Source organism: Lichenostomus cassidix, chromosome 7 (assembly GCF_008360975.1).
Source record: "Lichenostomus cassidix isolate B80296 chromosome 7, HeHo_3.0, whole genome shotgun sequence".
In the NCBI taxonomy this organism is placed as follows: domain Eukaryota; kingdom Metazoa; phylum Chordata; class Aves; order Passeriformes; family Meliphagidae; genus Lichenostomus; species Lichenostomus cassidix.
This window is the reverse complement of record NC_139488.1, coordinates 17,784,748-17,805,230: the sequence shown is the minus strand read 5'-3', so window position 1 is coordinate 17,805,230 and position 20,483 is coordinate 17,784,748. Positions and strand designations below refer to the sequence as shown.

The 20,483-nt window shown below is 37.7% G+C and overlaps 1 protein-coding gene and 1 long non-coding RNA gene across 4 annotated transcripts in view; both read left to right on the top strand.

Moving 5' to 3' along the window:
* Positions 1-20,483, top strand: part of METAP1D (methionyl aminopeptidase type 1D, mitochondrial) — a 44,586-nt gene that overhangs the window by 8,117 nt on the left and 15,986 nt on the right. For 2 of the 3 annotated variants that reach the window (XM_085066460.1, XM_085066459.1), the window contains exons 2-3: positions 14,741-14,904; positions 17,435-17,584. In XM_085066460.1, coding sequence (XP_084922586.1) covers positions 14,741-14,904; positions 17,435-17,584 — 314 coding nt within the window. The remainder of the gene's footprint in view (positions 1-14,740; positions 14,905-17,434; positions 17,585-20,483) is intronic. The other variant, XM_085066461.1, reaches the window with a different exon arrangement.
* On the top strand, positions 9,517-13,190 carry LOC146434659 (uncharacterized). Its single transcript, XR_014853474.1, has 4 exons — positions 9,517-9,634; positions 9,745-9,913; positions 11,539-11,682; positions 13,076-13,190. It is a non-coding gene; the product is annotated as an uncharacterized LOC146434659 (long non-coding RNA).

Here is a 20,483-nt window from a genome sequence, read left to right as displayed (position 1 = left end):
CATTAAGATGGGGAAGAGTAATTAAAGGCTGCTTCTTTCTTCTCATTCTAGCTTTTATACCTGGGTCAACTGGGCAGGCTGGCAGAGCTCTTTTAGCTACATACATTTATGCTGTCCATTTATCTTTTACTGCTCATGTTTACTTAGCTAACATGTTATACCATTAATTGTAGAGAAATTTTTTTCTTTGATATCTTAAGAAAAAGTGGGTTTTGTTTTTCTGTTATTGTAATAGTTTGTCTGACTGAGCTGTTAACCCAGGGAGGAACTAGTGGCTAGAGAACTTGTTAAGCTCTGGGTTCACAAATGTGAAGACTGAACAGATAAGGATTCTCAGATTTATTTGTTTAAATCTAGTGACTAGTAAACATCTGAAATAAAGATGTCAGTACTAAAAGTTCATGATTAATTTTTTCTGTGTAATGGAATAGGAAGTCTGCTGTAGCACAGTACAGGTATTGTATTGTTCACACCTTCCACGTTTCTCATCTGCTCCAGGCTTGACGTTCTTCGTATTTCTGAAGTTTAAAAAAAATCATATCAGATATTTTTAAACCTCAAAAAGTTAAAAGTACAATCATGCAGTATAATAATGTTAAGATTGTTTTTTCCAGTCACCAACAGGAAAGAGAATTACCATTCTTGAAGACAAAATTTCGTTACAAGTGTTTGATAGTTAGAGAACACCAGAGGAGTGAAGCTGTTTTCTTGACTTGTGGCAGTACTCAGAGGCCACAGGCTTCAGGGTTCTGTTGTCTGCATTGTAGAAATCTCCTGCTCTGGAGTCTATGCAGCAGTTAGAAATAAATAGGGAGAGCGGCAAAGGCTTCTGCCAATGTAGAGGCTTTTTCAGCTCACTGCTTGGTGGTGAATCAGTTTGAGAATCTATGTGGTGAGTCTCACTTTGGCATCTCATGGACTTCCCACTTGCTGGGGTTGGTGATCCTGGTGGGAGCTAGCAGTCCTTGGGAGCTTACCAGCCTTGGAAGAGGAAGGGTCTCCAGCTAAACTGCTACTCTGCCACTGCCTTGCAGTAAAATAAGTTCACTAATGGCTGTGTGGCTGAAGAGAAGGTATGATCTCAACACAGAGTAGAAGCTCAGGTCCTTCACAGAACTAGGAGCCAGGAGCTAGGGTATTTGGGGCTGGTAGTGTGCATGGCTTTAGGTAAGTCGTTGAACTTTCTGAGTCTTTCTCTACCTACAATGCAGATATTTATCTACCTTGCAGGTGCATTGGTTGAGATTAATGAGTTGTTTGTAAAGCACTTTGAAGATGAAAAGCTCTATAAAAATGCTAAGTATTATTATGTATGAGCTCTTGAGTGCCTAATGGCTGTTTGCCTGCCAGTATTTAAAGCAATTTATAACACTAAGTATGAAGGCACTGTATGAAGTCAGGTTCTAGTTTCCATTTGAGAAAAGTTACTCACATTTTGTGTTCACCAGTCCGGGTCACACCACTGGACTTCAGTGTAACCTAGAGAGAAAAAAGACTCTAGAAGATTTTTTAAAAGGGACTGCTTCAAAACATTAAAATCATGTTGTTTTGTAATAAGGGTTTCTTCTCACTTGGTCATCTTTTACCCTCTTTATATGACTTGTGTTTTGATTGCCAGATTCCCAAATTTGTTTTGCCAAATGCTTCTTCTGACACACTGTTGTGTGAACTACTGTAACTTTTCTCTCCCTGACCTTCTCTCCATCTGTCTCTGCAGTTGCCATTAAAGCTTATGTCCCTCATTCCAACTCTTCTCAGTGGTTCTTGCCACATGGCACATAATGAACTTGCTTTCTAAATAAAAGTCTTGCTATCAAATTCCCAGGTTTTGTGGAGTCACAAGTTGAAAACTGCGTATTGTTTGTTATGTATTAGCACCATGTAGTCTGTCCAGCTTGGATAATTAAATATTCACTTTAACCCTGATCTTGGTGTGCTGCATTGGGTTAGAGCTGTGACAGAAGCAAATGCCATCTTTAATAGATTCACAGTCATTTGTAATTGCTTAACTGCAGTCTCCTTCACTTTATGAGATGTGTCGTGTAACCAGAATAGTGCATGTTTTAATTGTAGGAGTAAAATGTAAGAGCGTGCATGATAATTTGCATACCACAGGGTAAGGTCTTGTAGTTTATTGGGTGCAATTCAGCCAGGAAAATATAGTATGTGGCTGTGTTTAGTGTAATGAGAAGTGTCAGAGTTCTCTGTTTTGTTATAGTTACTACATTGTATTGCTATGTTCCTAAAATTGTCTAGAAGAAATGATTGGTAAATGTTACCAACTGAACTGTTCATTGACAAAGGGCTTTATCTGCATGATAACTGGCTGTTCCTTGGAGGACAAGGGAAGTTTGATTTTTTTTTTTAATTCCCTCAAGATACTTAATATTGAAAACATTATTTGAGTGAAAAACACTGGACATGTTTTATGACATAGAAACAAAGTATGGAAAGTTTGTTCATTCTCCTTTTAGAGATTATGTCTTTTCCAAATCAGTAATGTCTATCCCTCTACTTTGTAATTTTTGAGGAAAAAAGAGAATGTTGAAAACCAAATGTTCAACAAGCTGCCCTGCTGCATGGAAGCCTTAGAAAGGAGAATAAAGGGCTCTTCAGAGCTCCTTGGAGGTCTTTTGGCAGACTTACTCTCTAGCATGCAGCTTGAGAAAACTTCCATGAGTGTTTTTGAAAGTCGCACTGTTCTCTTTTGAGTTTAGATTATAAATAACCAGCCACTCTAACCAGCTCTATAAAGTCTCCAGCTTTCACATTTTAAAGATGTTTATGTTCAGGTATTGATTATTAAAACCTGCTTAAAGCTATGTTTCATTTTAGATCAAGCTCATTTTGAACCATTAAGAACTATAGCAATAATAAACACGATCTGAATTTATACATTAATACAGCATATGAGATGTTCTCTATAGAAATGTGTACACTTCTCAGATTACCTGCTTCATGTGTTCTTGTACAAAAATTTAAATTAGGTCCTGTCTTACGTATTTTTTAAATAAGAAAGCCAACAGATGTGGCATAACATTGAAAGAAAAAGGAAAGTTTGTTTTTCACATAAATTCCAGGCACTCAATCTCAGATTTTCTGATAGACACAGGTGAAGATGGAGTTGGACCAAAGCAACAGTGAACTCCTAGCTTCCTTCCATGTAAAATGGAGATGCTTTATGCAAGAAATGGTGCAGTCACTGCAGATCTGCCCATATTCTGCTTGACTTCTCAGCTCTTGAGTGGGCTTGTAAACTCATCTAGAGCTGCTGATTTGAGGTCTTTTTCCCTGGACAAAGTGGATAGGCATCTCTCAAAGCCATCCTGGGTTGACACTGAGAGGAAATATTGCTTATAGTCATTTTTGGACATTTGAGCGTTGAGTGACAGTCGTGCCTCGTGGATGAAATGGGAGGTGATGGCAAGACTTAATGTCATTGCTTTGTGCTTTTTGAAGTGACACCTGTGAGGTGGCTAGGCAGTGCTCACCTCTCCAACCCATTTCTGGTTGTTCTGCACTGATTACTATTATTATTAACATAATTCCTATGCGTCATGGTAGAAATGGGTGTTCTTTAAAGAAATAGAGTGGTGGGTCTTGTCTGGGTTTATAAAGATTTATTCATGCTCTGACACACCCTGCTAAATCAGCAGAAGCTCAGCTCATGGGAATCATTCTCTTCTGGGAAAGCTCAAATTAGCTGCTTGAAAAGATGAAGTTGTATCAACAAGAATTATTTTGCTGGTATAGCTCTGTCCCAGCAGCTTTCTGGGTAGTACCGTTGTGTTGTCTAAGAGGTTTGAGTTGTAGAGTACCCTCCTTAACTAATACATGTTTTCTGGCAAAAAATTTAATTGCCGAGCAACCCAAAGACTACAAAAGTGGCTGTTTCTAAAATCTGCTTGATAAAGACAGTCTTGGTTTTGTTCCTTTAGAGGCTGTTTTATCCAAATAACTCTTCTATAAAAGCTGCTTCACAAAATCAGGTACAGCGTGAGATAGCTGGTGGACAGACTTTAGCTGGGCTTGCTGTGACAGCATCCCCAGGTGTGAGGACCAGATGAATGTGGCAATCGGCTTGGTGGGGTGATGGCAGCTGCAAGTTCAACCAGATGAAAATAATCTGCTGGGGTGGCTGGGGAAAGGCAGTGGTTTTCTCCTGTCACCTCTGGTGAGACAAGTGGTGACAATGACTACCAACCACTGCAGGATGAGCAAGCACAGCCCAGGCATGGGCATAACACTTCCACTGACTGTGCCTTTGCCAGGGGAACAGCCATGTCAGAATCAGCTTTGCTGTTGCTCTTTGCCTGTTGAATGCAGATCTGGAGCCTTGACATTTATGAAGTTGTGGCCAGGGTTGTAAAATTCAAATTCACAGTCACATCGCTTTTCAGTACACCATGCATGTAGATTGAAATCGTGTTTTCCATGTGAAAAAAATATGCAGCAGGATTCTTGGCGTGTAATTGACTGAATGTAGAAGTTCTGAGTTGAGTTTGCAAATTAGTAATTGAATAGGTGGTTGTTCCCATAGAGAATTTCATAGATTACTGCCCAGTTTTGCAGACAAGATAGCTAAGCCTGCTCAGGAGAAGTGCCTGTCATATCTAGCTGGCAAGTTAGGTTATCTTCATCTTGTGGAAAGCAAAACATTTATTTCTTCTTATAGATTTACTGTCTGTGCAGGAAAGACCGTGTAAACGCTTTTCAGTCTAGAAAAAAGAGTTTGAGACCTAATTTCTTGCAAAGAATCCTTGCTTACTCTATCTAGCTTAGAAAATCAGACAGTAGAATAGTCCAATAAACTGAACAAGATGAGTAAATAACCTGGTGAAGATAGTTCAGAAATGAGGTATTCTTTTTTTTTAAAGTGTAATAATATATATATATATATTTGAATAAATGAGTCTGAATGTTTGGTACACAATCATCCTGTTACTTTTTGCCTGTTTTATACTTACATTCTTTCTCTAGTATTTATTAGAACAGCTTCCCTTTTTACAGAAGGGCTACATTATTTATAAATTGCCATTTTATTTGCAATATGCCATATATGAATTGGGCGATAGATGGTAGTTACGTGGCTTGAGAATAGAACCCTTAATTTTGATGTGTTTTATAAACAATTGGCAATAAATGGCCTCATCCTGTGTCCTTTGACTTTAGTGGGAGTTTTCTGACAAGCATATTTACGCCAGAAGAAGCCGGCTGCCAGCGCAGAGGAGCGGGCAGCGCGCCTTTGCATTCAGCACAGTTGTGTGTCCCCGTGCCAAGAATGAATTTTGCCGATTCAGATTTGCTCAGTTTGTCAACACACAGCTCCCATTGAAGTTCGCAGGACGAGAATCATTCTTGGCACGGGGCCGCGGGCAGCCCAGGGAGCGGCGGGAGCTGTGCACTGGCGAGGGGAGCAGCGCCCAGCCTTGCCTTCCCACTTCCCGAGGCTCCCGTCTCCTGCAGCATGTGTTTGCTGCTGGTGGAGTAGTGGGAAGAGTCAGTGATAAAAAGATTTCCTAGGTTAGTTTTCAAGGCTTTTTTTTTTGTGTGTGTGGCTGTCTGGATGATTAATGTGAATAGGAAAATACTGTTGACCCATTTAAATCATGTTAGACAACATCCATTGCTCATCTACATAATGAAATACACACTGAACATTACAGCCTAAGTATAAGAGCCAGTGAACTACAAAAATAATATTTTACTCATTTAGATTATGAAGTAAAATATAGGACATTAGTACTAATGATAGTATTAAATTTTAAGCCATGCAAATTGCAATTGTCAGTGAAAAAGAACTATAAGTTGAAAAGGCTATTAGCATTTCAGCTTTAACAGTTAATTTGAGTAATTTCTTTTTTCTGCTAGTGTGCAGCTTAAAAAAGTCTATATGCAAAACATTTAATAGTAAGTGCAGAAGTGTTTGGTTTATATTGTTACTTAATTTCAATGATTAAAGAAATGTTAGAAATTAATTTGTGATATTAAAATATATTAACATTTTATATTACCAAGAGTAAATTGCAATTTTTACTTGGGTAAAATCAAATATAAAAGGCAAATTATTAGTAACCAAGAGATGAAATAATTTTAAGCATTTATTTAAGTACCAAAGCAAAAACTGAAGCCTTTAAAAATATGGATTTTGTCAAATAGAAACAGAATTGTGAACATTTTAAACTAAATACAAATTCTAAAGTACTGAATTTAGGCTGACAGGTTTCTATGGTTACCTATCTTTCCAGTAGTTTGGTGAGATGTGTAAATCAGCCTGTGAGTCACTAGTAATTATTCGGTTTTTGTTTGTTATAGTTGTAATTCTGTGTTCAGTTTGAATCTAATACAGTTCATACCACATGCTTTGGTTTATGTATATTTTAGTGTGTATGATTGACAGTGATTGAGCATTTCTTATGGAGTGCTTGGTTTTTTTGTCATAAGTGATGTATGTTGGTACTTCTGAAAATGTAAACAACTTCTTCCTGTATCATTGTTTGATAAACAGGGAGTTTTATGCTAAAAAGAGGTCTTTGTAAATGTTAAGCAAGGAGATAAGTGAGAGGTATTTAAAAAACATTTAAAATATCTCCCAAACATTATACTGTACTCTTCCAAATTTGATCCATAGTTCTATCATTATAATCCATTCAGTGACCCAAATGTCACATATTTATGAATAAGCTTCCAAGTTACGCATTAATAGCACATAGTAATGACTGACAGGTTTAAAAATAAATGTTTTAATCAGGATGCTACAAGTTATCTGCAACAAGCTCTTGATTAGAGCATCTTCCTTGTGCAGAGCATTTTCTTGAAATAAAAATAAGAGCTTATTTCTACCACCGCCACAGCAGTTTAGCAGAAAAAGCTATAAATTCTTAGACCTCTCTGCTCATATATTTTGAAATCTGGCTTATAGGATGTAGTTCCCCATTCCAAATCATCACTCTAGCAAAGGACACATATGTGTTTTTTCAGTAGAGACTTGCTGTCCTGATGTAACTTGGGTTTTCATGTGAAAACAGGACAATACAAGTAATTAAGAACTTCTAACACAAGAAGGCAAGAAATACTGCTAGCTGTCAATTTTACCAAATGAGTAGTAATGTAATCTTAATTTATTGAGGTATTCATCCCAAAGTTGCTAGCCACGTGCACTTTTTTCCTTAATTTTGAGATAAGACTGGCCTATGATTCTGAAATTATCTTGTGTCCTTAGAGATTTGGCTGCAGGTGTATTGAAAATACGTATTGCAGGAAAAAGAGTGACTGCTTTTCACTTCCCGTGTGTCAAGCTACACAAAACATCCTGATACAATGTTCAGAAGCATTCCTAAATTTCCTACGAGCAGAGTTGCTTGTCTACTGAAAGGATTTCTGTTGCAAGTGTATCTTGTACTCCAGGCTTTTTTTTTTTCTTTTTCCATTTCAGGTGGAAATTTAAGAGGTTAAAGTAGGATTTATTTTCAACATCTAATATTGTGTCAGGCATGTATATAGGACAAAAACATGCTAGTTGAAAAACAGCTGTTTCACAGAGCACCTGAAAAGATTTTAACCCAGTAGGACTGAATGAATGTTAGAGCTGTGGGTGGGTGCATATAAACAGCAAGATTTGGTATTGTGCTCTGTCTAAGGACTATTTGAAGGGCTTATTATTTTAATCTGAAACAACTGCTATTTTTTAAACTAACTAGTTCCAATAGCTGTTACTTCCCTACAAAATGAAAATAATTAATACAATAACCAATCTTTCAAGCAAAAGTAATTTTTGTGATCTTTTAAAAAATCTAAAGATCGATAGAAAGCGCTTTGAAAATGTATTTATATATGAAAGCCTGAACAGATATGTTTCTCATCCTAATTTATTCACTTTGTGATAAATTAATTTACTCAATATAGGAATGCAGTAACATAAGAGGAATGTTTCTCCTGCTAGTCATAGAAGTTGAAACTTGCCAGATGCTGTGATCTGGAGCCTAAATTCCCTTGATAGTAACTCTGATTGAAACCCTTAATATTGCTTTGTCCAGCTTTTGTACTGGACTTGTCTCATTTTGCTGTAATACTGCTTTAGACAACACTGTCTTTTTATTTTCCTGTTGTGTTTTTCTATCAGAGAGAAAAAATGTAGTAGAAATAACACTAGGATGGAAGGCTCTATTGGAAAACTGCAATACCCTGTTCCCAAAGTGAAGTCTTTACAGCCTGATCCCGTTTTCTGTAATAGACAATTCATTTCCTTTGGTGTATTAATAAATATCACTCAGCTGTAGTTAGATTGTACTCTTTTTTTTTTTTTAAATCCTATAATAAAAGGGAAAAGTACTATTTAACGATACCAGAATTTTATTCAGTCACTTAATTTATTTCTTATACTGCCTTGGTGTGACTCTGTGTGTATATATATACAGAACTGCTCAACTGGTCAAAGGAGGTTTTGAGGATATAATACTAATTTTTTTCTTCTTGTTTGTTGAAGTTGCACTGTCAGTTGCTGCTGATAAAAGGTGGCATCGAGCCAGCTTCCTGAAGGAGCTATGGGGAGGGTCATGGCTTGTCATGACCTGGGCACTGGTACTTGAATGTTGTTATTATTGGGATGAAGTACCCTTAGGCTGTCATCCTTCCTGTAAATAGAAGGGGTTCTGATTCTCTGTGGTTTCCCAGTTTACCAACTTGTAGAACAGCTATTTTGTTGGCCCTAAGTTTGACTGAGTAATGGTTTAGAAGCACAGCACTATTCCAGAAGGCAGTGATTCATTACTTTAGTCTGTTAGTCTGGACTAAATCATAGTAAGTAAAGCCAAACAAGAAGCTATTTCTATATAGTTTATAAATTTACAAACTCATTTGTATTGGCATATGGCCAACAAATTGCCCAGTTCCAGTCTGCATAAAGTAAGGGCAGAATTGTAATTAGCAAGGAGCATAACTGAGGGATAAAACTGATTTTTTTCAATGACATGGAGGAGTCACAGTGATGTTGGCGGAGGGGCTGACTCTTCTCCCTTGGAGTCAGTTGCCATTTGACCATTGCTTTGCTTTATTGCCTCTTAGGAGAGTAACAAGGACAGTTCTGTTACTGCCTTTATTAACTAAACAGATTCTGTTGTTAATTTCCGGGAAAATTAAATAATTAAATAAAACAATCTCAATTAGAATATAGTGTTTGCATGATACTGGCCTGTGCTTCAGTTTATCAGGGTAGGGTCCTAAACCTGCTGTGGTTGAGATTTTCACCCATGTGTTGCTGTTGTAACTGAAGTCACATCTATCCTGATGAATATTTCATTTCCCCAATCATGCTATTAAAAACAGAGTGTTTTTACCCTTTCATTTCTGTTTTCTCTTTCCCAGTACCATTGTGACAGCTGTGGCTGCATCCTGTTTACAAATTGCTGCTAGTCACATATTCAGTAGTCCTTATGGGTTTTGCTTTCCCCTAATACATCCAATTAGGAGGAAATATTTCTCACGAGCACGGAGTTGCTCTTCTCCTTGTAATGTCATAGTTCTGCAATCCAGGAAACAGTGCTGCATGGTGTCCATGTCCACGATTTCCTGATGTGGGAAAAACGTGTGGAAAGCATCTGGAGAGGAGGAGACCCCCTTTACCAGCTTGTTTCCTGTAAGCGAAATTGGAAGACCTTGTCTGTGCAAATAGATTTCAAAATAGAGTCTGCCCTTTGACTGTCTCCATAATTACACAGCGCTCTCTGTATTTTATTTGGCTGCCAGAGCAGTTAACCCCTGGAAGTAAGGGGCTGATGATGGCGTGACCAGCACGGGTATGCAGACATGACCATGTGAATACACTCTTGTTTGGAGAAGCCTGTCTTTAAGACCTTCTTTCAATATACTTCTACCAGATTTGAGAATCATTATGTGTTGGATTATGTTGATTAAGGTACGTTATATCCATAATGTACAGAAAATGCGGAGGTATTAGTTGCAAAAAAGGAAAAAAAAAAAGAGAAACAAAAAAAAAAGTTCTTATGTGTCTTTGATGTAATCAACATCTGTCAACAGAATGAATTTGCTTTTGTTTAATTTCAAGGGCTCTTGTCCCTCTACTTTGCCCAATCAGTTTCAACTTCTGCCTCAGGCATTTCCCTATGTTGTTCTTGGAGGTTTTCTCCTTTTTTTTTTGGGGGGGTGATTTTTTTTTTTTTTAAGTAAATGCACAGGTTATTGCATGTGAAATGTGAGCTGCTCTTCTGCTACACAGGTTACACAGAGCTGGAAAGAACCTTTAATCTTTCCCATCCTATTTTTGAAGCTTGGACATACCTTTGCAACAGGGGGATTACAAAGTCAGTGTTTTATTAGTCAGTTAGAGTTACAATTACAAGGAAAGGTCTTTCAAACCACAGCCATTATTTCAGATTGAAAAATGGGAACATTTGGTAATTAGCAGTAAAAAGCTATATATTCCCACCTAGTTGCATTGGCTGGATTCTACATATTGTTACCCTTAGTGAATTTTAGTACCTCATTTTAAACTTTATTCTTCAGAAGTTTCAGCAAAGAATATTTGCACAAGGAGCTAAATTATAGTAGAATATTAAAATTACCTGACAAGCCAAATGAAAGATCTCTAGTGTTTGCCCTCCAAATGAGTATATACTAAGAAAATCTCCACAGTCATTATTTTTTTCAATTTAAAAAAAAACCTTAAATCACATATTTTGAAAAGAGTTGTCAGAACAATGCTTTTGATATTGTTAACTTTATCAAGAGTAAGTTGATTTTATTTGCTACATAGTTTGGGATGTTAATTCTTGTAATCCTAAATAATTTTGGTACTCTGTTTCTGTTGATACAGTGATTAAATTATTTTAAAATATGTTGATTTATTTCTTGTCTCTTTTAGGATGTACCCTTGTATTTATTGTAGCTCAGAACTGTCATGAAGTTTATCCATTGGTAATATTTTTGTTAATTGCTTGGAAAATTGAAATCTTTCATAAATAAATACAAAAAAAAATGGTTGCTAACAATCACATGTGATGAATCATGTAAATGAGCAGTTTTTTGCATGGCTACCCCACACTTCATTCATTGAAAACATAGCTTGATAAATTGCTGTAACTGTTAAACAAGAAGCATTACAAAAGGGCTTATGTGAGAGTTCATTTTCACCATCTCCCGTTAAAAATACTTCTTGACCAGAGGAAAATCACATTTAAATTACTAAAATCAACTTAATTAAGGGTCATTAATAGAGATACACATAAAAAACTCTCCACTCTATGAGTGAAATGGGAGCATTTCATTATATAGTGTAACATGCATGAACAGATAACAATTAAAATAGCCCTAGAGTAAAAGGCTAATAAATATAGGGCACACTGTGCTGCAAAATCAGTCACTTAAAAATGCTCCCACCCATCATAATTCTTGAATGCCATATTCAGCCCCTCTGACTGACTCATTTAAAAGGAAAAAAAATGTAATTTCCACACAAGGTAAATTCATCTGGTAATTCACAAGAGCTCACAGTGCATATTTATATTATTAATCCAAATGAAGGTGTGGAAGGTATGCTGAGGAATCCAGCGGCTCCGGCAGGACGTGCGTGCGCTCGGATTGCACAGTGGGATTCACTGGCGACTCAGCGGAGCAGTTGTCAGTAATTTTCTGTGCTTGATGCATCAGAGCTGCTGATGTGATTCGGTAACGCTGCTGATAATTCTCCTTAGTGCAGCTGATAGTAAATATTCTATTGCTCGTGGCAGGTGACGTAGTCTTGCTGTTGGGGTACAGAATAAACACATAAAGGGTCAACTTTGCATCGTGGCTGTGCTGGTCTGTTACCAGGCTACCCAGCTTCACACACCACATTCTCCGGTGGCTGCAGTTTCAGCTGGAAGATGCATAAATGCCATGTTTATGAACTATCTTACAGTAATTAATATATGCAGAAAGCTTAACACAAAGGATGTGCTTGAGCTCCAGTGTTGCAGAAGTAAATAAAGGCATTGAGAAAAGCTTTGATGGGTGTAAGGGGTGGGCTGGAGGGAATCTCTGAGCCAGACTTGCGGAATACAGACAGTTGTTCCTGTCGCAGGTGATTGATGATGTTGCTATATCAAATTAGCTGGGAATATGGGAGCTTAAAAAATAAAAGGAGCTGTGGAGGCATTAGAAGGCCTTCTTAAGGAAGGAAGTGTGTGGATGGAGTCCAGATTTTCATTATAAACCAGAAACTTCATTATATTTTAATGCCATTTTATTTAATTTTATTTTTACTTTGTGGGAGAATGTTTTCTCTTATAATTTTTTATATTTCAAACAAAGGTTTAGTTGGCCTGTGTTTATAATTCTTGTGATATAATTTAGGAATTGTATTTTAGTACGGTGATACTTATTTGCTTGTCTCATTTCATCTGTTCAAGTAGTAGATATTTTTGTATGCATCTGGTTTATAATGAATAGTTAGTAGAATAACAACAGGCTACAGTACCTTATTATCCTGTTATTTTGTGACAACACTTGCAGTGTATCTTTGGGAGAACAGAAGTAAAAATTTTATTCCAAATAAAAAGGTATCCCTTCTGAATGTGGGCTAGTTGATAGACATGCACCCGTGAATATGATTTAATGTATTTAAGAGTGTGTATTTGGGGATGGGTATTGGGAATAATTGACAAGCACACTTGCACCATTTCTTCCCCAATTAAATTATGACACAGTAGACAGGATGCCCAGGAAGCATGCTGGGCACCAAGGAGAGCATTTAAAATACATGTTCACATATTGATGTCCATGTGGACTTTAGCTGACCACATCAGTGAGTGTGGGATTTCAATATATTTATGGTATCTTTAGCTGTGGTAAGAGCAAGGTACTTCTGCTGGACTTTGTAAAAAAGGCAACTTGGCTTATGGTGCCAGAGTGATGGTTACTTCCAATGGCCCAAATGTTGCTGCCTCAGTAGATTCTGTGCTTCCTAATTCCAAAAATGAGTGCAAACCAGCCAGGAAGTTTGTAGGATGCTTTGGGTTCTTCAGACATGCTGACAGTTGCAAGTTAGGTGACCCTTTTTTTTTCTCCTTCTAATTAATAGGCCACCAAACCAATCCAGCCCTCTGTTAACTGGGCAGCTCCACTTCACTTGGAGACACTTTCTTCTGTTTTGAAGCAGACAGCTTCCATTGGGATACGTAGGTTATACTGAGAGTTTGAGGTGAACCTCACCCTTCAGCTCCACTTTGTTACTTACCAACAATTTTTAAAAATCCCCAACCAAAAAAACAATAAAATTTGCTTGAGTAAAAGTTTCTGCACCTAGGTTTTGACATTGCAGGTATTGATACCTAAATATAGCACTGACTAGTGTGCAGAGAGGCAGTCAGGAACACTTCTAACACAAACCGAATGCAACTATTTCCTTCAGTCTGGGTTTGGGGCTGCAAAACTCGAATATCCTGTATGCCATGGAATACTGTAAAAGGGCTGTGTGTGAAACACTGCATCTGAAAGGATAATTTCTGCATCTGAAAGTAATAAATGCATCCAAAGGAAAGGAAGGAAGGTACAATAGAATAAAAACATGCAAGATATGAAAGAAACTCTTCTGAAAAGAAACATTTTTACATAGTTACAAAATATGCAGCAGATTAATTTCTTAATTTCTGTGATATAAAAATGTTTAGTTACTTCTGTTTAAACAAAAATGTGATGCTGGAGAATAATTACTCATCTGGATTACTTGCCACAAGATTACTCTTGAGTTTGTATACATAATGACATTTTTCAGAAGCAGATCAACTATTATGTTAAACTTATGTTTCAGGAAAACAAACCTATGTTTAGATTGTAGAATGTTTGAGTAATGGAAATACACACTGTGTGTGATAGTAATTTAATTGGGCAGTGTTAATAATCCTTTTGAATTTCTTAGTTTTGATGCTAGCGTTGTCTTTTGTGATGCATTATTTTGGTTTTGATGTCTCTGAGAACCTTTGGGCCTCAATGCCCTTTTTTTCCCCTTTTTTTCTTTTCTCTTTTTCTTTTTTGTAGGGGCAAAATGTGTCATTGCCTGACAACTAAGTTTGAGCTATGAAACTTTCATACCAAATTCCCATGTGAATTAAATGGAAATCTAATTCAAATATTCCAAATAAATTACGATTTTAATCCCTTCAGTTACTTTTGGCCAAGATTAAAAATCTCTCTTGAAGTTTGTTTTGTTGGCCCCTGAACAAAATGAACCCCATTCTTTGCATCTTGAACAACACGGCAAAAAGCAGCATTACCTTTGTTACGCTCAAATCTGTGACCAATTCTGCAAAAATACAGCTGAAAGTATTGTCAGAAATAACATTATTTTTTATTTTTGGCTTTTCTTTCTATTATCCATCATTAACTGGTTTGCCAAGCCTTGAACAGTGCAGCTTCTAGCCGTGCAAATTGCTCCAAGCAGAGGCCAGTTAGAGCATCACTCCTGTCTGTAAACTGTGGGGAATTTATCTGCACTGCTTCTTAATGCATCGAACCAAAAGAGCTCTGGTGTTTCATAAAGCTTCGAAGCATTGTTTGGGAAGTTTTTTTGTTCTCATTTCTTCTTGTTCTTACTGCTCTCTTAAACAGTGCAAGATTTGAACTGCCATTGGCAATTACATGAGATCTGTGCTTTGTTTTACATTATGACCTTCTTTTTGCATACTTTCCATTTTGTAATGTGGAAGTAGAAAGAAATGTTAACCATTTTTAATTTGTCTGTTAACAGGTTCTGTGACTGGCTGCCGCATAATCTTTTCTTTGTGCAATCGTAACTACCTGCACAGGCACTCAAGCAATCAACAGCAAAGATGCTTCTTTCAGGGACAAAGAAATACTGCTTATAGTATAGTTTGGCCAGCCACGGTTTCTCCAGCTCACCAAGTTCCTAAGGTACTGCAATTTCTGTTACCTAATCTGTTCTTCAGTCAGTATAGAGTTTGATTGCAGTCACGATCAAGTGTATTTGTTGTCCAACAGCTGGGGGTTGGATCACTGTTCTGTTGCTTGGTCTGGTATTTGAAATAGGGGTGCTAGTGTTCAGCTGTCCACCATGTTAAACACAGTGATGTATCTAGTAATGAGGGAGTTCAAACCTGGGGCTTGTTCTGTTATAGTAGTATAAATGTATTATAATTATCAGTCCGCAATTCTGGTCCATACTCTTGTTTGGAGCAGTTGTAGACAGTCCTACTGGAAGTCAGTAGAAATCATTGATGATCATCTGAGTCCCCTTCTGTATAAATCTTTAGCAACCTAATTGTAAAAATGTTTCTATTTTGCTGATGGTTTTATTATTTGGTTGTATCAGGAAGAGAAGGTACAATACCTGCTGGTAGCTGTCCCACAACCCCACTGCACATTTTAATGTGCATGTCTTTTTTGTGCCTGAGTGTTCTTTTTCCTTGCAACATGTATTTTTATTTACTTTAAACCTAAAAGGGACTCTTTCATGCAAATTCTAATTTAACGTGTGCTCCACTTTTGATTTCCTTTTTTTGCTTTTCTTTTTTTTCCCCCTGTTTAATTACAGCATACAGATTAACTGTTTAGTATCTTTCCTTTAGCTAAAAGAAACCAAAGTACCCTTTCTAAAGAGTGCTTCAGAGGATGCATATTAGTACGTTTTACAATTTTGTTTTTTATTTAAGTACAGCTTTCTTATGCCAAATATAGGGTGTTTCCTTGGGCCAGAAATACTAAAAAGTTGTTAGATAGGAAAGCAGGTAAGAATGATGGATGTAGGTCTCTTAGCTCTAAGAGATTGTGGAAGCTCTGTGTGCAGGGAGAGCATAGGGTTACATGCTCTATATATTTTCAGAAGCTTAAAAATCACAGCATTTACAAACTATATTTTCTGTATTTAGATGCTTCTTTTAGGATAAAGAGGGAGAAGTATATTGTCATAATGAGACGTTGTCTTCCCAGATCAGAGTTCTCAGACTGTCTAAAAATCAATCTAAATCTATGACCTCTGAAAACTTGAGGGTAAAGTTACTACTTTTATTCAGAGTATGCCAGAAATCACATTGAAATAATATAGTGTTCTTTAAGACTTTGGTGTGAAACTGGCCACATGGACATTTGTATGTACACTGCTTTGGGCTTCTCCCTTAACAGTTCTTAGAGGTCAGTAAGGTCGTGTTTCAGTTAATAGGTAAGTGCCCTCCAAGGGGAAAGCGAGGGTGATGCTATGTATGGAGTTACTAAACCAGCAAAAGGCATTGTTTTGGGATTTTTTTAATCAAGGCCCAAACTACTGCAATACGACATTTTTAAGGTTGATATGGCATTAGTTTGAAAGAAAAGGAAATCTGAAATTGTATTGACGTAAATTCACTAAAGATAGTTTCACTTTTTATCAGATCAGACATAAAATACCTGTAGGAGTAACAGTAGTTTTCCTATTTAAAGTCCCAATAAAGCTCCTTAGTTGTCTGTCTCTTTGTTACTCCTACACCCTGTTATGGGATGGTCATGTTGTGTACAGCCTAAGTGCCTACTTTGTTTTCTGCCTGCCAGCTTGACTCTGTATTTTGTGAAGTCAGTGCAAAACTCACCCTGTAGCCAGCATGGCAGAAAATCAGCCTGGCTGTCATGGGCAAAGGGATTCTTCTGCAGCCAGTGAAACAGCCTAGGACCCTCAGAGAGAAAGTGCACTTCCATCTCTGTGCAAGACATTACTGTTCTTATTAGCTTTCATGTTTATAAACGTCATGAAATTGTTGCAGATTTTAAAAAATCAGATGGGAAATTTCACCTCATACGAGGGCTGAGAAGTTCTTGTGTGGAAAAAATGAGGTTTATTACACTTCCCTCGATATAGCAGATTGGGATACCCTTGTTAATGTTGTAGATGGACAAATTTGGGCACATCATGTGAACTAGATTAATATGTAAAAGCTTCTAAATTAAATTAAGCTTCTAAGTTAAATTCTAAGGTTCTTAGTCAAAAAGCAATCTTGTGGATTTCTCAATAGAAGTTTTGTCTGAATGAGAAACAAAGGATTTGATCAGTTTTAATTTTGTGACTAATTCTGTGAGTTTGTCCCATCACTTCCAGTGTTAATATGCCTTTTGTAGAAAATGTCCCTCTTTGCAAAAGAAAATGAACAGTTTTTAAGTCTTTCTCACAGTTTCATAACTTGGGACTGTCTGTGCTGGAAGTCAGCTGCAGTATCCGGGGTTTCAGCACTGGAAGGCTAACAGACTGTGTAAGTCAGTAGTAACAGGCAATGTTAAGTTCAAAAGGGCAGTGGAAGAAATACTGAGGCAGCCTTGAGGGTTTGCCCTGATGGCTTTGGAAGGTCGATACTACGACAGAAAGGGCAAGCTGCCATGAAGCAGGAGGCAGTATCTGAGAAAATGATCCCATTGTCATGCTCAGTTTTCTGATCTTCATTTTCAATCCTTTTTCTCCAAGCACATAAAGAAGCCAGACTATGTGACGACAGGCATTGTACCAGACTGGGGAGACGGCATAGAAATTAAGAATGAAGATCAGATTCAAGGGCTTCGTCAAGCTTGTCAGTTGGCCCGTCATGTCCTGCTTCTGGCTGGAAAGGGCTTAAAGGTAGCAATTACAGAAGTCCCATAACAGCTTGGATGTCTTTTATGCTTTCACTTATTTGGGTTTTGTTCCTACTTCTTTTTTCTTTTAACTTTCCTGTAATGTGCATCCACCTTTAAGTTCAGTCCTGGAAAAATAAGGATTTATTAACTTTTGATTCAGTTCATGATATGCCTGTTTAATTATTTCTGTATTTGGGACCTATGTAGTACTTAGTTGCTGGATCAGGTGTAATATCTCTGTGTTTGCAATCTCCCTCTCTTCGGATTGTGTCAAATTGTGAGTTTCTCATAAGGCCCACGCTACATTTTTTCCTTTCATTTCATGACCCATCTTTCTCATATGTCATGCTTTCCAGCTCTGCGTGTGTACAGTCCCAAAGGGCTTGGTCTGCCTTCTCCATTCCCATCTGTCCTTTAGCCCTCACTGTCCTGTGGGATCCAATACAACTTGTAGAGCTGCTGTTGGAAAAAATAGCTGCCAAATTCTACACAATTTTCCAGAGTGCATTGATAATAAAGCCTCATGGCTTCCAGCAATGTTCCTGCAGTATGCTTTTTGGGATACCTCCCAAGAAAAAATGTAGAAGGAGGAGCCTGCTACCAGGTTTTGCCGATGAAGAAGTGCTTTTTTAGGCTTGCCTTGTTATTTCATGTAATAGCATATTGGATAAGGTGAAATGGGTTGAGTAGCTATGAGATGCAGAGATAGATGGGGACTGTAGGTCAATGCCATTGACTTAAAAGGGGATTTTTCTCTCAGCTATCATCAGTCTTTCCCAAAGGTTTAGTTCTGGAGCTGGGATGGCCAATAACAAAACTGCCTGAAGCTTTAGTCTTACATAGCTTTGTGCTTGTTTAACTTTTTAATGTCCAATTATTTATCAATACTATAAAACTTATTTAAAGTTAAGGGCATATACATATTTTTGAAGGGTCAGGGTGCAAAGTGGATTTTGAATGAGAGCAGTTTTTCACAAATACTCTTTGGTTGTTATCATGTGTAAATACGCATGTATGCAGTATAGTGAAGTTTATGATGTAGTTCATAGTATGTGCCAAATCATACATAATAGCAAGATACCACACACACACAATGAATGTTTCGGAGCAAAAGGGTGTATAAGGTACGAATTACATGACCAGGACCTGTGTACTAGAAGGGAGGTGGCATTTGGAGTTGCAGTGCTGAGACCACTGCCCAGGTCAGTCACAGACTGGTGGTGAGCTCTGTTTTACAAAAGTGTTTGTTCAAGACTCCCCTGACTGGGAGGATGCTCCAAAACCTCCCTAATTGACAGTGAGCATCTTCTGCTTTCCAGCCTGAAGCTGTACAAGGTCAGTTCATACCCATCTGTTCTTGTGCCAACACTGCTCTTTAATTTAAATCTTCCTGCCTTTCCTTGTGTATTCCCCTTCACACAGAAGCAGAGCTGTGCACCAGAGTAAACAAACCGAGCTCTTTTAGGCTATTCTCATAAACTAAACTCTACATTCCTCTTTTATCTGAAGAGTCCCATCCCTCCACTTGTTCCTCTTATCTTGCTGAACCCACCTAGCATGCAGTCCTCCAAACTGGCGCTTGCCTGTGCTTTAGCTAGTGGCAGTAAGATCCCCCAATATAACAAAGGTGCATTATAATCCACAGATACAGAGAGATGTGTTTTGAACTGTGCATGGTTTTGATGTTACCATTACTGCCTGTGGGACTTCAAATTACAATATGGTATTATATATGATAGCTTTCCTGGGTTTGAGTTACAGATTTGGGAATAAAGCAGCAGATTCTGTGACATGAAAATATTTTATTATATACCTTTGAATTGCCCTGTTCCAGATAAGGGATTAGGTGCACAGTAGGTGCCACCCCAAACTTGCCCAGCTAGCAAAAGTATCTTTAAAAGGAAAGCACATACTGTTAAGAGTAGAACTTTTCACGGGGTGTAAGCCATGCAGTCACCAGAAATCTGTCTGCTGAGTATCCAAAAGGTGCATCAAATAGCTTGAACAGAGCAGCAGCATGCAGTCAGGTACATAGCAGTTCAGTTTGTCTGTGGGCTAAAGATGAAGATGTTTGAGCAAAGGCAAGAACAACAAACCTATATTTATCCAGAGCCAATGGCTGCTGTATCCAGTCCAGACAATGTGCCAAGGCTGCGGCTGCCATCCCAGCACTGAGGCTGCAATGACTTATATATTGCAGAGCAGGGGTAGGTACAGCAGTCCCAAATCCTAGTCTTGAACCCACGTTCATTGCCTCTCACCTGCCCAAAACTGTTTGTGTGCTGAACAAAATTCAGCTGAGTAATAGATGTGGTTTTATCCTCAGCACAGAGCACAAATGCACTCTCCCGTATTCAGTGTGCATGGCCACTCAGTATTTCAATGTATGACTGTCTCCTGCACCACAGCCTACCTATATTCCACCTGTTACTCCAGAATCACTGCCAGTGTGATTTTTTCCTTCAATATGCCAAGACTGATACTCATATCTGTACAAAGTATGATCTTCAAAGGCTCAGAACTTATTCAAATCAAAATCAATTTACGGAGGAACCCTCAAAAGTACTTCTCAGTGAGAGTGGTTTCCCTACCAGATTTCAAATTTCAGCTCTAACCATTCCAGAGACAGCATTGATCCAAAAGAAAAGTGAGAATAATGTTATTTTAAACATGTGCACTTTCTACTCCATGGATTCTCAGAAAATCGCTGAATGATCTATGAGAGGGGTTTTTTTAATATGTAAAATCTTGAGGAAAAGATGAATCTAGAAAACATCAGGCATAAAAATGAAGATTTTTTTAAATGATGGGTAAGCGCTTGTAGATTCACTATGATCATCCAGGCTATGGCAACTTTAAGTAAAATAGCCTCAAAATATGAAGCTAAGTATTTAAATACT